This window comes from Crocodylus siamensis, chromosome 1, assembly GCF_052110815.1.
Source record: "Crocodylus siamensis isolate JL-2025a chromosome 1, ASM5211081v1, whole genome shotgun sequence".
NCBI classification, from domain to species: Eukaryota; Metazoa; Chordata; order Crocodylia; family Crocodylidae; genus Crocodylus; species Crocodylus siamensis.
The window spans coordinates 171,165,761-171,178,652 of NC_143395.1; the positions used below are offsets into that span (position 1 = coordinate 171,165,761).

Sequence of the window (12,892 nt, forward strand, 5' to 3'; positions counted from 1 at the left end):
TCAAATCAGGTAAGGTATAGAAAATATTGGAGATTTTTTGGTAAAATATCAACTTCTTTCTTACAGAAAAATGTGCATGTTGTATATGTAGAGAGTTTGCATACCTTTCAGTATTCTTGGCTTTGCCAATAAAAAGATAGGGGAAAGCTTGAGGTTCAACAGTAATTTGTCCAAAAATGTATAGGCATGCACATAGCACAGCTTTATAAAAGTGTGGTATTATATAACAGATGGAAGTTTAATGGAGTAAAACATAGTTTGTAACAGGTTCATTGTTTCATATGCTCTGGATCACTAAATTGGCAGGTAGAGATGAAAGGTGCATTAAAATGGACGTCCTGAAAATTATAGAATTCTCTCAAAGGAATAGAGTCTTTAATTTTGAATTATACAGCTAATTTTAATGAATTGGAAGCCATAATGCATAACCTTTCCCTCATGCAGGAAGAAACTGTGAGTTGTGTAAGGATTTTCATTACCGGCAAGCAGGTGCAGATCTTTCAGCCGTCGATGTTTGTAAGCCCTGTGAGTGCTATGCAGCAGGCACCAAAAATAACAGCCTCCTGTGTGATAAGGTAAAGGATTACAACATCAGATGTTTTCTTCTATTTTGTTTTGGGGAGTGAGTAAAATTATTTTCAGGATGTACAATGGGCAGTGTTTTAAGTTGCTAGAGTTTGTTCATTTCAAAATGGTGGGTGATGAAGATGGAAGGTTTCCAAGACCCAATAAACAATTTAAAACCAGTTTTGGGTCATGAGTGATAAGTAATATATACGGCTCAATTTTTGGTGCCCTGTTTGAGCACTAACTTTCTTAAAATTGGGGAGATTTATGGTATATCACACGGATCACTCAAAAATTGATGCTCAAAAATTATTTGCTTTTTAAAAAGATTAGGCAGTGAGATTAGGCCCCAGATGCAACTAAAATTAAGTTAGATGTTTTTTTTCCCCCATGCAAATACAAATATAGATCTTCCATAAAATTCACCATGCACATTTTGTAACAAAATGAAGGTAGATGAAAAGAGGAAAGGCCATCAACTCTGACTTGTAAGGCTTTGGAACTCGCAAGCAAAATGTATATCTCATTAATAAATCTTACTGGGTGCATCGACATGTGTAATTAGCACATAGCAATAAACCACAGTGCAGTTTGCACCAGTTTACTGCTCCCAAGAGCAATGTTTTCACCTGTGCCTGGGACCATCGCACATTGAGCTGGGGCGGTGCAGCTCTGGGGCTGGCAGAGGGTCTGAAGGGTCAGCCTGCCAGCCCCAGAGCTGCTCTGCTCCAGCTCAGTATGTTGTGGAGGGTCTGCCAGTGGCACAAAGGTGCTCTAGTGAGGGGCTAGCCAGCCAGCAGTCCCTGTACTGTATCATCCTCATACCCCTACTGGCCCATATCACCAATTACACATGTATTTCAAGTAAACTAAATAACTGTGCTGTAGGATAGTACTTGTCCCAGACAGTACTATCCTACAGGGAGAATTAATTAATGTACTATGGCCTGATAGGGGTGCATGTGTAGATGGTGATGGTTTACTGCAGAGCTAATTAGTAAAGCACATGTGTAGATGTGGCCACTGCATCTTTCAAAGCTCCTAATAAGTGTCTTTTAAAATGCTGTTCAGTCATTATATAAGGATGATATGTCATGGGATTAAATCCAGCAACGTTTGCTAACATCTTGAGTTTGAGGGATTTTTTTTCCTCACACATGGAGATAGAAAATAAAGTGAATTAGAAAGTACACATGACATTCAAGTATTGCATACATGAGACACTGAGAAATGTGTCATAGTACATCTTTTTATCACATGGTATTAGAACCATGACCCTGAACCTGTGAAGAGATATGGAAAATGCTGTTTTCCTCCACCCCAGTATAATATAAATTGGAAACACAGAGGAATAGATGTAGAGCAGATGGCTTGGAGAACCAGCCTGCAGAACCACTTGATGCTGTCTATAGATGTGGTGGCTTGGGCAGCAATCACATTTCCTTGCCACTATTAGGAAAACCACCAGCAGTGAGTGCTCTCTGCATACCATCACCAGGGAAAGTGATAGTAATGACTGGGTCCTAGTGCCTGCCCACTACCCTACTCTGACCCAAACTGGGTGAATCTGGCCTTCAGCCTTAAAAGGTTCCTTCCCACTGATGTAGAATATATTTTTCAGCATGTTCTTCTGCTAAGGGTTTACTTCTTCTAAAAACGCTTAATAAAATAAGCCATTATAACATTCATCCTATGATTTGTCTTGCAATTGTTTATCTTGTCTTATTAAAATTATAATCTATTTTGGAGAGTGGTTTATTTGTAACCTTGATCCTACAAATGATCTCCTATGTACAGATCACCGTTTGACTTCATTCATCTGCATGGAGTTCACTGGTTTACAAACAGATTTCAAATGTGCAGTATAAACCACTATATGTTCAATAATAATACAGAGTAACCAGTAAGTAGAAAGAGATTCTTATTTCTGTCATCTGAGGATGATTCTTTCTGAGTAAATCAAATAAATTAAGATCCTTTAAAACTTCCCAGACAAAGTTGGGAACCTGAGCTGTTGTAACATTCTATAACAATGTGTGGGGAAAGGAAAATCAGATACTAGTGTTATCACCTTTTGTTTTCTGGTGACATATTAACCAGAATAACAGTAAATTGGGGTAATAATAAAAAGAAGTCAGATAATTTAACAATTTATGACTATAAATAATTTATTAATACTTATAAAAATACAATGGTGAAAAGAGGCTGAGATGTGAACATGAAAGTAGGATTATAAAAGGGAACTAAAAAGGGAAAAATGGGATGGACTGTACTGTTCAATACAGCATCAATAGGCTGCTGCTGTAGATGCAAGGCAGAGAGAAATGATTAAGAGGCATTAAAATAAATTAATAAAGCTAGAGACTAATGGCTGAAATGAATTACATGAAATAGAAAGGTAACACTGAAGGAAGTATTTCCAGGTCTGACCTGTGGAAGATGGAATCAAGGGATAAGGACCCTACTCATGAAAATTAATTGTCACGTCACAATGATAATTGTGCCAAAAACAGTGCAGAATACACTTTTACTGCATAATTTACCATTTTCTGCAGTTCATCAATGCTTTTGCCTTCTTTACAGAGCTAGTTATCTGTCACTAAGTTCTAAGAAGGTATGGAATTCCGGAAGAGACATCTGAATCACCCATAAAATGTATTTATTCATCAGATTCAAATATATTAATGTACAGGAAGGACAGAAGAATGTTTCATACATTACTGCTATCCCTAAAACTTCATTGGCATGAGCTTGGGAAATTTATGCCTGTTCTGTTCATCTGTTTTACATTACTTTTTGTGGGAAGTGGGAGCATAGATTTAGCATTTTTATTTAAGTGGATTCCCACTTGCCCGTAACTTACAGCTCATTCTGTTCTAGTAACTTTGTTTACATTTCAAAGTCTAGATTAAACTTTTAAAAATGATATTCTTCCTTTATGAGTTATGGAAGTCGGAGTAGGATTTAGGAATGAGAACTTGCCTTATTAAGGCTAGGGACAGAAATTGCACATAAACCAGTATAAGTGATCAAAAACCCGTTAAAATCTGTAACACAATAGAAGTTCAGCATGCAGAAACTGCTTTCAAAATGGCTGAAACTGGTTTAAGATAAACCTGGATGGATGTAGTATCAGACTTAACTAACTTAGGTTAAATGGGTTTATTGAACTTCTGTCTCAGATGCCTTCCAGATTCAAGTTAATTCACAGTTCCCCAGGACCCCAGGATGCTGTGCACCTCCGATTCAACCCCTCCCCCGCAACCTACAGGGTGTGTGGGCTAGCCTTGGCCCAATATGTCTGATTTAGCAGAGCAGGGAGGCATGCTGTAATGCACCTCCCCCTCTCCCCTTTCCCTCCACCCGGGCTTCTGGCCTGGGCCACTGCAGGCATGTGGATGCATTTCTGGAATCAAAAGTGAATGTCTGTTCACTTGTTCATTGGTTCAATCTATGAAGTTTAGACTAATCTGCAAAGATTGAATCAATTCAGCCCCGTGGTTTTGGACTGTCTGTACTTAGTCATAAGGGCAAGGGCAACTACAAGACTCTTAAATGGTATTGTATTTTTCCACTCCACCTTTGGTTACTGACCACCCAGTTAGCATGCAAAGGGTGTGGCGTGCCCCACATTCACTTGTAATATCTGGTGCTGCTGATAATACTGTAACTTCACCCTTGCACTCAGATATTCTAAGGTGAATTATTTTAGGAAAAAGAGATCTTATCTCCATTTGCCTCAGTCTGCACAGTTTGCTGCCAGCCTTGTACGTCCTCAGCATGGTAAATCCTATATCACAGGATACTGAAATTTCTGCTGGCCCTAATTTTTCTCTCCCAGCTGTTCTCTTCTTCCCTTCTCCCCAATCCCTTGCTTATTTTCCTTATACCATTTTACAAGTGCTTACCTGTCTGCTGTTCTTTCATGATCCTCCCCTCCCCCACAGAAAATATTGTACATCTCTTTAAACCCTCCATATGTAGTGGAGTGGTAAACATAATCCTCTCAGGTTTTGTGGAATTGCAGTTGCTTCCAGGAAAACTTCAAGCATCAAGGACTGTTTCAGCAATATCTTTCCATTTTCTGATTTAGGTAGTCTGTAAGGTGGAAATCTACTATGCTTTCTGCCTGATTTAAGATTTAACACAGATATCTCTCTTCCCATTCTCTATCAGTTTTGTTTCCTATTTGCCAGATCAGGTTTCTTCATGTACTCCATTTTTCCTCAGGTTTTTCATTTACTTACCACATCATGTAATTGTGGGAATGTTTCAAAAGGCCAGCAACTGTTACATTTTAATTGGTACATGTGTACAGGTCGGAAATGATTCAAATGTAGCAAACTGGTCCAAGTTCAACCCTGAATTAAGTAATGTTAAATTTTGAGTGGTTTTGCTACTTTTGTATCATTTTCGGCTTGTCCACGCAATAGCAATTAGATAGTAACAGCTGTTGCCCTCTTGAAATGTACATATATCCATACCCCAAAGTGCTGTATGAATACATTGACAGATTTTACAAGCCCCCTTAGAAAATTATGGCTTATAGTTTCATGGAGGAATATATTCCAACACCAAGGAAAAGCTTCAATATTTTATTTCTTTGAGCACATGTCATAGCCTTGAACCCTATTGTGTTTCCCTTAAAATCCATTCAAGGAGTGGCGATGCATAGGAGGTTCATAGGGGTGCACATGCACCCCCTGAGAGTGGTAGTATACCCCCTGACAGCCAGTGTTCCCGGGCAGGGGGAGGGCAGGTGAGAGTGCTTGCTGCTGCCACTTCTGGGTCAGTGGGATCGGCCAAGTGCTCCCCCCTCCCCCCGATTCAGGAGGCACCAGTCGCCCATCCATTCAAGTATGCTATAACAGGAAGAATATTTGGGGGACTTCTTTGCCTTCTTTCCGTTTTGAGCATTCAAGGATCAAGGACAAATTTATTCCATTTCTAAGTTAGCACTATTTGAACAGGCTTGAAAACTTTATCTTTTTGTATGCATCTTAGAAATTGTCCATGTGACGTTTTGGAGCATTTCCTTTGAACAATATATCTTTTTAAAAGCAGCATGAAAATCTAGCTGATGGACATGCAGCAAGCATTTAAAAACACACACATTTTTGCACTTAAGTCATTGTAGTCTTTTTATTTCTCAAGCACACAATCTAGGTATCTCAGTAGGCTTATGAATAGTACCAATATAAAACTAAAAGATGCACTACATTATATGTTATTCACCTCATATTCTCCCATCTATGACACTTGTGAATGGCAAAATAAAATAAAATAAAATAAAGACCCTATGTTGCAATGGAAATAGCATCTTACAAAGGCGGTGTGCTTATGTATCCTCACTGTTAAGGTGTCTTCAAGTTGTTTAGGTGACTGAAGAACACGTGCTCTTTTTTAGACAGCTGATAGAGAACAAAATAAGGAGAATAAATTGATGCAAATGCCCACCATTACATACACCAAAGCACAGCTGCAACTCTAAGACCAACTAAGGAGGACACACATCAAAAGCATTTAAATCATACCAGGATCAACCATTTTAGGCATATTTATAACACAGAGGAAACTAAGATTTTTTTAATATATGAAAACTTTCACCTCTTCATTTTTGTTGGTTGTGTACCTTGACCGTACATTTCACTTCACACTACATTTCACCTGAACAGAAGTGAATCTTGTTGATTTAAATTTGAAATTTGAAAAAGGATCTGACTGCTGCTTTCTTCGGCTATCCCTTGGTTTGAGGATGATGTCTTCGGGGAGCAGGGAGAGGGAATTATTTGTGAGTTTTAAGATGGCTAAGGAGTCCAATCCATGTTCTGTAAGTTTTTCCATAGATATGATGGGTGATGTCTTGTGGGGAGAGGGAACACAGCTGCCGGCTAGGATGTTGTGTGCTTCCCTTCCTTCTCTGCCAGTTGGCAACTTCCTGAGCAAGACGGTTCTCTTTGAAGTTGTCTTGATGTATGGTGCAGCACCCTTGAAACCTGTTACCAGCCAGCACCTCCCAGTTTGTAAGGTTGATGCCACCCTTCTTGATGTATGCTTTCAGGGTGTCCTTGTAGCGCTTCCTCTGTCCTCTGTGGGTCCCCTTACCATGACTAAATTGAGAGAAAAGGACTTGCTTTGGGAGACAAGTGTCAGCCACCAACATGCAGTGGCCAGCCCAGCAGAGTTGATGTTTTATGATCTTTGCCACGATGCTGGTTCTGTTAGCTGCAGAGAGCATGCTGGCATTACTGCAGTGGTCTTCCCAACTAATGCGAAGGATCTTCCTCAGGCAATGCTGATGGAACCATTCCAGGCTCTTAAGATGGCTTTGATATGTCACCCATGTCTCACACCCATAGAGGAGCATAGGGATAACCACTGCATTGTAAACCAGGACCTTAGTTTCCATCTGAAGATTTCAGTTGAGAAAGGCATGGTGAAGCTTTCTGAAGGATATGTTGGCACAGCCAGTCCTGTGTTCCATTTCCACTTCCAAGACTGACTGACTGGGAGAATTAGCTGCCAAGTTATGGGAAATGTTCGACATTTTCCAGGGGTTCTCCACCATCAGAAAGGAAAATATCCTGCAAGGACTAGTGAAAATCAGATCAGACCAAAAAAAAAAGAAAGGAGGGGGGAAGAATATTATGGTGAAAGTTGCATGTTTTGAGTCTCTACTGTACTTGCATTTAGGAGTATTTAATTGGACTCCAAGTACCCTTTCCTTGGTGGTCAAATCTGCCTTTACAGTTCCTTAAAAGAAAGGTTTATTGTTAGGCTCAATGTTTCTGAGGCTAAAAACAGACAAAAGATATAATTCAGATTTGAGCATCTTGTCTCATAGCAAACCTTACAGATGGAAATATTTATTGTCCCACATTAAGTACCTGTGAAGTATCCAAATTCAGTTTGAGCTAATTGCCATTTAAACCTAGTATGTAAATGGTTAGATGGGAGCCATCTCAGCCCTAATCACCCCTAAATCTGTTGTCTGTTTTTAGCCTAAGTGGAAAGCTTTGGGTTAAGGTGTTTCTCAGGTGAAGCACAAAAGATAAGGCAGTGATAGATGGCATTGTGTATAGGCAGTGAAATTCCAGGAACCAGGCAGCTAAGATAGCTGCTTGTTGGGAAAAAGCAGTGTTTTATCTGAGGTTTCTGTAAGGGGAAATTGCCTGTGTGCAGGTTGTGGAAGTTGGACTTCAGTATATTTTATAGATAAATAAACGTTACTTGGAAAAATATGACTTTGTGTCACTGATTTGTTTTTCACCAACTGGAAACCTGACTTCAGGGCCCCCAAATTTGCTACCATTTGACAAAGTAACAATTCTATTCTTATTTAGTTTCTGTTCATAGAAAGAGCTATGAACTATTATTCTTAAAGACCTTATTGCTGGGACATACCAGAACTATTACATGGGTACTTCAACCAACATATATTGGGGCAGACCATGGCCTGTCAGATACTAGGAACATGAAAATTATCTGTCTTTTGGAAAGCACAACAGTTGCAGAATATGGGAAAATCTGCTAAATGAAATAAACCCAATCTTTGGATGCCAGTCTCAATCATTATTCTTGTTAATATTTTGTCTCGAGAGTGTGGACATTATTACTTTCAGAAAGGAAATGCTTATATGCTTAATGAGAGGGTCCAATGGGATTTTCATAAAATGTAGGGCTCAAAGAGACCAAAAGAAATCATCTAGTCCATTTCCCTGATCTGGGGAAAGATCAAGTATACACAGAACATCCCTGACTGTATTCTGGTCATGTCAAGTATCCCACAGAGTCTCAGTTATCCAAATTAGATCATGCTGCTGTGATTGTACTAGGATTCCCAGTTCTTTCTGAGTACTCTCTGTGCTTCTCCCATTAGTATATAAACATCTTAGATGACTGGCTTATTGCCATGCTAATTTACCTCTGACAGCATCATTAAGGCTCCTTTTGCATCCTCTTATGTGGTTTGTATGTGCACTACCTTGGTCTTTTCTTACCTATGGGCTTTTGTCTCCATCGCTTTTTGAACCTGAAGTCCTCCTTGCCAGATTAGTGAGCCTATATGCAAAAAGACTCATTACCCTGCTTTGTAGGTGGATCCCATCTCAGTGCAGCCAGCCTTCTTCTTGGAACACTATCCCATGGTTGAAGAAGCCAAAGCCCTGCAAGCAATACCATCTGCATAGCCACGTGTTGATCTCCAGGATTCATCTGCTCCTGTCTGGACTTGCATATATTGAACTCAGCTGTTTCTAATCAGTGGCCAGACTAAAAAAATACTCATAGCAGTGTCTTTAGGGTAAGAAGCAGGCTCCTTTTAAATGTAGGTATTCGAACAAGCACATTATGTAATCTCCCTCTGCCCCAAGGCACAAATGCATGGAGAAGAAAATTTGTAGAAAGTAGTTGATGAGTGTGCAAGTTTGGTGACTTTTTGAATTGAAGACCATGTGGCTGCCTAGGAGGCTTGAGTTCTTAGACCTGAGATTCAGTGACATTAAAGACTACTTGACAGAAGGAAAAATGTTTCTTGAACAAATGCTATGACAGTTATAAGAAATGCTACTTTGAATTTAAAGTACAACACTGGGTCTCATCAAAGCTCCCCATTTAAAAAACTCAGCATCTGATTGGGAGACATTAATTAACAAAAAGCAAGTAGAACAACACCTTTCAACCTGCAAAGGTTCAGTCATGCAAATATCCTTTTGGAACCCATCTAGTCTTGGATGAAGGATTATATTTGTAATAGTAGACCTTTCCTGTGAGGTATGTTAATCTGACAGAGACTTTCTTCAGTCAGAAAATTGTAACTACTGTTCTTTCCTTCATGGAAAGCAGTGAAAAAAGTGAGAAAGCTCATAGCAGAGACATTCCCCAGCTTTGAAAGAGGTAATTCACTGCATCACATTCTAGGTTCTGATACACAGAGGCCATTGGTCATTGTGTTTGCTGTTTCTAGATGCAGAGAGGCCAGTCAGTAGTTGACCAAACTGATTTTAGAGTGAGTGATGATATTTCTGTTCCACTCTGGTCCACTCTCTTCACATTTCAACTTCTGTTTTGTAAATCTGGGTGATTATTTTCCCTTTGATGGCAATGCCGATTGAGATTAAAAAATGTGCTCTGCCCAGGACAAGATTTTTCTTGGGGCTAATCCTGTCATCTTTATTTATGAAAACCACATCAGACATGTTGACCTTTATGACCAGGACACATCAAGCCTTTTCCATAGAATAAATGAGTGTTCTAGGACTTCAGTGCATGTTGCAGTCACCTGGTAAATACTCTGCCCTCACGCTCTCTCTGTCCCATGGCCTGAATTGGAATGGAGATGATTATTCTAGGTTGCCATCTGATTTAAGAATTACTTTCCCTGGTTGAATCACTTCAGATAATCTTATTTTCTTCATTCACCAGTTTGAGGACCCAATTGATGTAGAAGGATAACAGGGATTACCAGAAAGGTCTGTTGAAGGAAGTCTGTCTGTGAAATCAGAATGCCCCAAAAATGCCAATGAGAATGGGATTTTTGTTTCTTGGTGGCCTGTACCTTGTCCAGCAGAACTGGCCGTTATAATTCTGTCTTGCTTGAGATCTGCCTGAGAAAGAGGGAATAAGGAGGTTCCACTTAACTTGTGGGAAAACTGTGTTCTGCCCTCAAGCTATCAGTGAGAAGGAAATCAGAAACCACAGGTTGTTTCTTCTTGTTCCTGGCTTTTCCCTCCCTGAAGCCAGTAGGGAAACCAGCTGCTACAAATGTTGCCCTGTGGTGTCAGGCCAACTCTCAGGATCTCAAAATTGCACTGTTAGATGGGAGGGTGTGACACAATTGCATATATACAAACACACAAATCAATTAGGTGCACACCCCCCCCCACACACTACCAACTCAGGCACATACACATCCAAAATTACCAGCCTAGGCACATGCATACCTACCACCAATTCAAGCACATACACACTCTAATGATAATGACATGAAAACATACCCAGTACACATATACATGTACATATACACACACATATACGCACAGGATATACACACTGTCACTGACTCACATGACAGTGTGTGTGTGTTGGTGCCTGTGGTACCTATGCTTGGGGTGCTTGGTAACTAAAGAGCAAGTGGCAGAGATCAGGGGAGAAGGCAGTGGGGATAAGGCAATAGCAAAGAAAGAGGGGGTTGCAGGCAGAGAAGAGCTCAGGATGGCTGGAGCCACAGGAGCATGGGACAGGTGTTAGAGGTGGCAGTGAGCCAGAAGCAGGAGAGGGAGAAATGAGACAGAAGTTAGAGGGGAGAGGAGCAGAGATTGGAGCCGGGCCAGAACTGTAGTAAAGCAAAATCCAACTCAGGGGTCCAAATAACAATTTTCTTAAATGAACAGTGTACTGTACAGCTTGGTTCCCGCACAATGGTAGCAGGAAAAAGAGACTCCGTGGAAGGGTTGGAGTCCAGGTAGGGAAGAGAAACAGAGTCCAAGTCATTGGTTGAAGAGAGGGTGGGGAGATAACTACCTATCCAGGCTGGAAGGGGGTCCTCAATGGCCAGTGGGGGTCTTTCTTAATCAGGTATTGTCCAGAGGGGGGTTGCTGGCAGGGCCTCTGGGTTCATAGGCAGCATGACGTGGAGCATGTCTGCTGCAGGTGAAGATGGCTCCCCAAGGAGTTAGTCTTCACTGCCCATTTTTATGGGGCAGACTACCTATGATCTCCTATGGGGAGGGCCTGGCCAGCCAATGTCAGTCCTGTCCCAGAGGGCTCCAGGTGTTCTTACTGAGCATGTGCAGCTTGGCACAATGGTGGGTTGCCTCAGCTTTTGTTTCTTGAATGCTGAGGGTGGTTCCAATGGCTGGGTCCTTGGTCCATGTATTGGTTTTGGTGGTGGGGTGATTTAGTAGGGGGTCTTGCTATCAGTGTGTTTCACACTTCCATTTACTCTTTTGCTTCAGGCATTGAAGGACAACCAATTTACATGGGAGAGGTTATAGACATAAACATTATAATTGCAACATACTTACACAACAGGGCATGGGGACTAGATGGGAACAAGATGGGAACCTGACATACACAAAATGGATACTTGACATCACTCATGCCGACCCACATTGCAGGCCTAAATACATAGAGACACTTAAGACACAATAACTGTATGGTGTACTACATTACAGTAATCCAGTACACATACAGCAAAACATTGCAATAGCTCATGGTTACTATAGAAGGGGACTTCTGTACACAGGGTTTCAACTTAACTTATAACTACTTATATATACCCACAGGGAATAGAGGAGGGGAGAGAAAAAGATAGAAATGATGGGGAAAAGGGGATGTCATATTTTTCAGTTAAAAAAAAGAAGAAAGTAATACTTGGGGTTTTGCTAGGGGGGTTTGCTACATAAATACCTCAGAAGGTGAGGTATTACTGAGGGGATAGTCTGCAAGTACAGTTTGAGAATGGAGCTGGGAATTGGACAGATATTAGTGAGCAGACCTGCTAGCCAAAAATTTGAAATAAAAAGTTGAAAATACTCAAAAATTCTGAAGCAGGGAGGTCTGGCTGAGCTTCTTGCAATTGTGGAGGCTGAAAAAAAGAAGAAGAATGCATAGGGAGAGTCCATTCCTCTGCAGTCCATGACTGACAGGTCAAGGTCTGTCCCCTAGCTGTAAGATGTCTGCATTACCCATTGAAAGGTATCTGTCACCCTTAGCAAGGTGGTAACCTACATAATATGTTTAGTGTGCCCAGCTCTGGAAGAACAATCAGGCAGTAAAGGCCTATTGAAAGAGGCCGAGGTTCTATTATATCCTTTTCCTTCGGCTGGGCTCAGGCTTAACTATATAGGTACAAAAGGCAGGGCAGAATGGCACATTATATACTAACAACTTACTTTGTCAGATACTATGAATGGACCTGCAGGGACAAAGGATTCTACATATAAATAATAATTTAGATACAAAGATGGTGAAGTGGGGAGGAAGCAGAGTTGAGAGAAGCAAAGGTGGTAAACAAAGCAATTAATTCATAGGGACACAGGGGTTATAAGTCTCTGCTTAGACTTTGTAAGTTTTGAAGGCTAGGGACAAAAATTACACATCAACTGGTATAAGTAATTGGAAACTGGTTCAAATCTGTAACATAACAGAAATTCAGAACACACAAATTGCTATCAAAATGGCCAAACCCAGTTAAGATCAACCTGGATGGATGTAGTATCAGACTTAACTTATTTACATTAAATCAATTTATTGAACTTCTGTCCCAGATCCCTTCCAAGTTCAAGTTAAGTCACAGTCCCCTAGCATCCCAGGATGCTTTGCA

The 12,892-nt window shown here is 40.6% G+C and overlaps 1 protein-coding gene across 1 annotated transcript in view; it reads left to right on the plus strand.

Moving 5' to 3' along the window:
• The window catches only part of USH2A (usherin), a 653,616-nt gene that overhangs the window by 75,052 nt on the left and 565,672 nt on the right, over positions 1-12,892 (plus strand). The window contains exon 10 of the mRNA XM_090031530.1: positions 445-575. Coding sequence (XP_089887656.1) covers positions 445-575 — 131 coding nt within the window. The remainder of the gene's footprint in view (positions 1-444; positions 576-12,892) is intronic.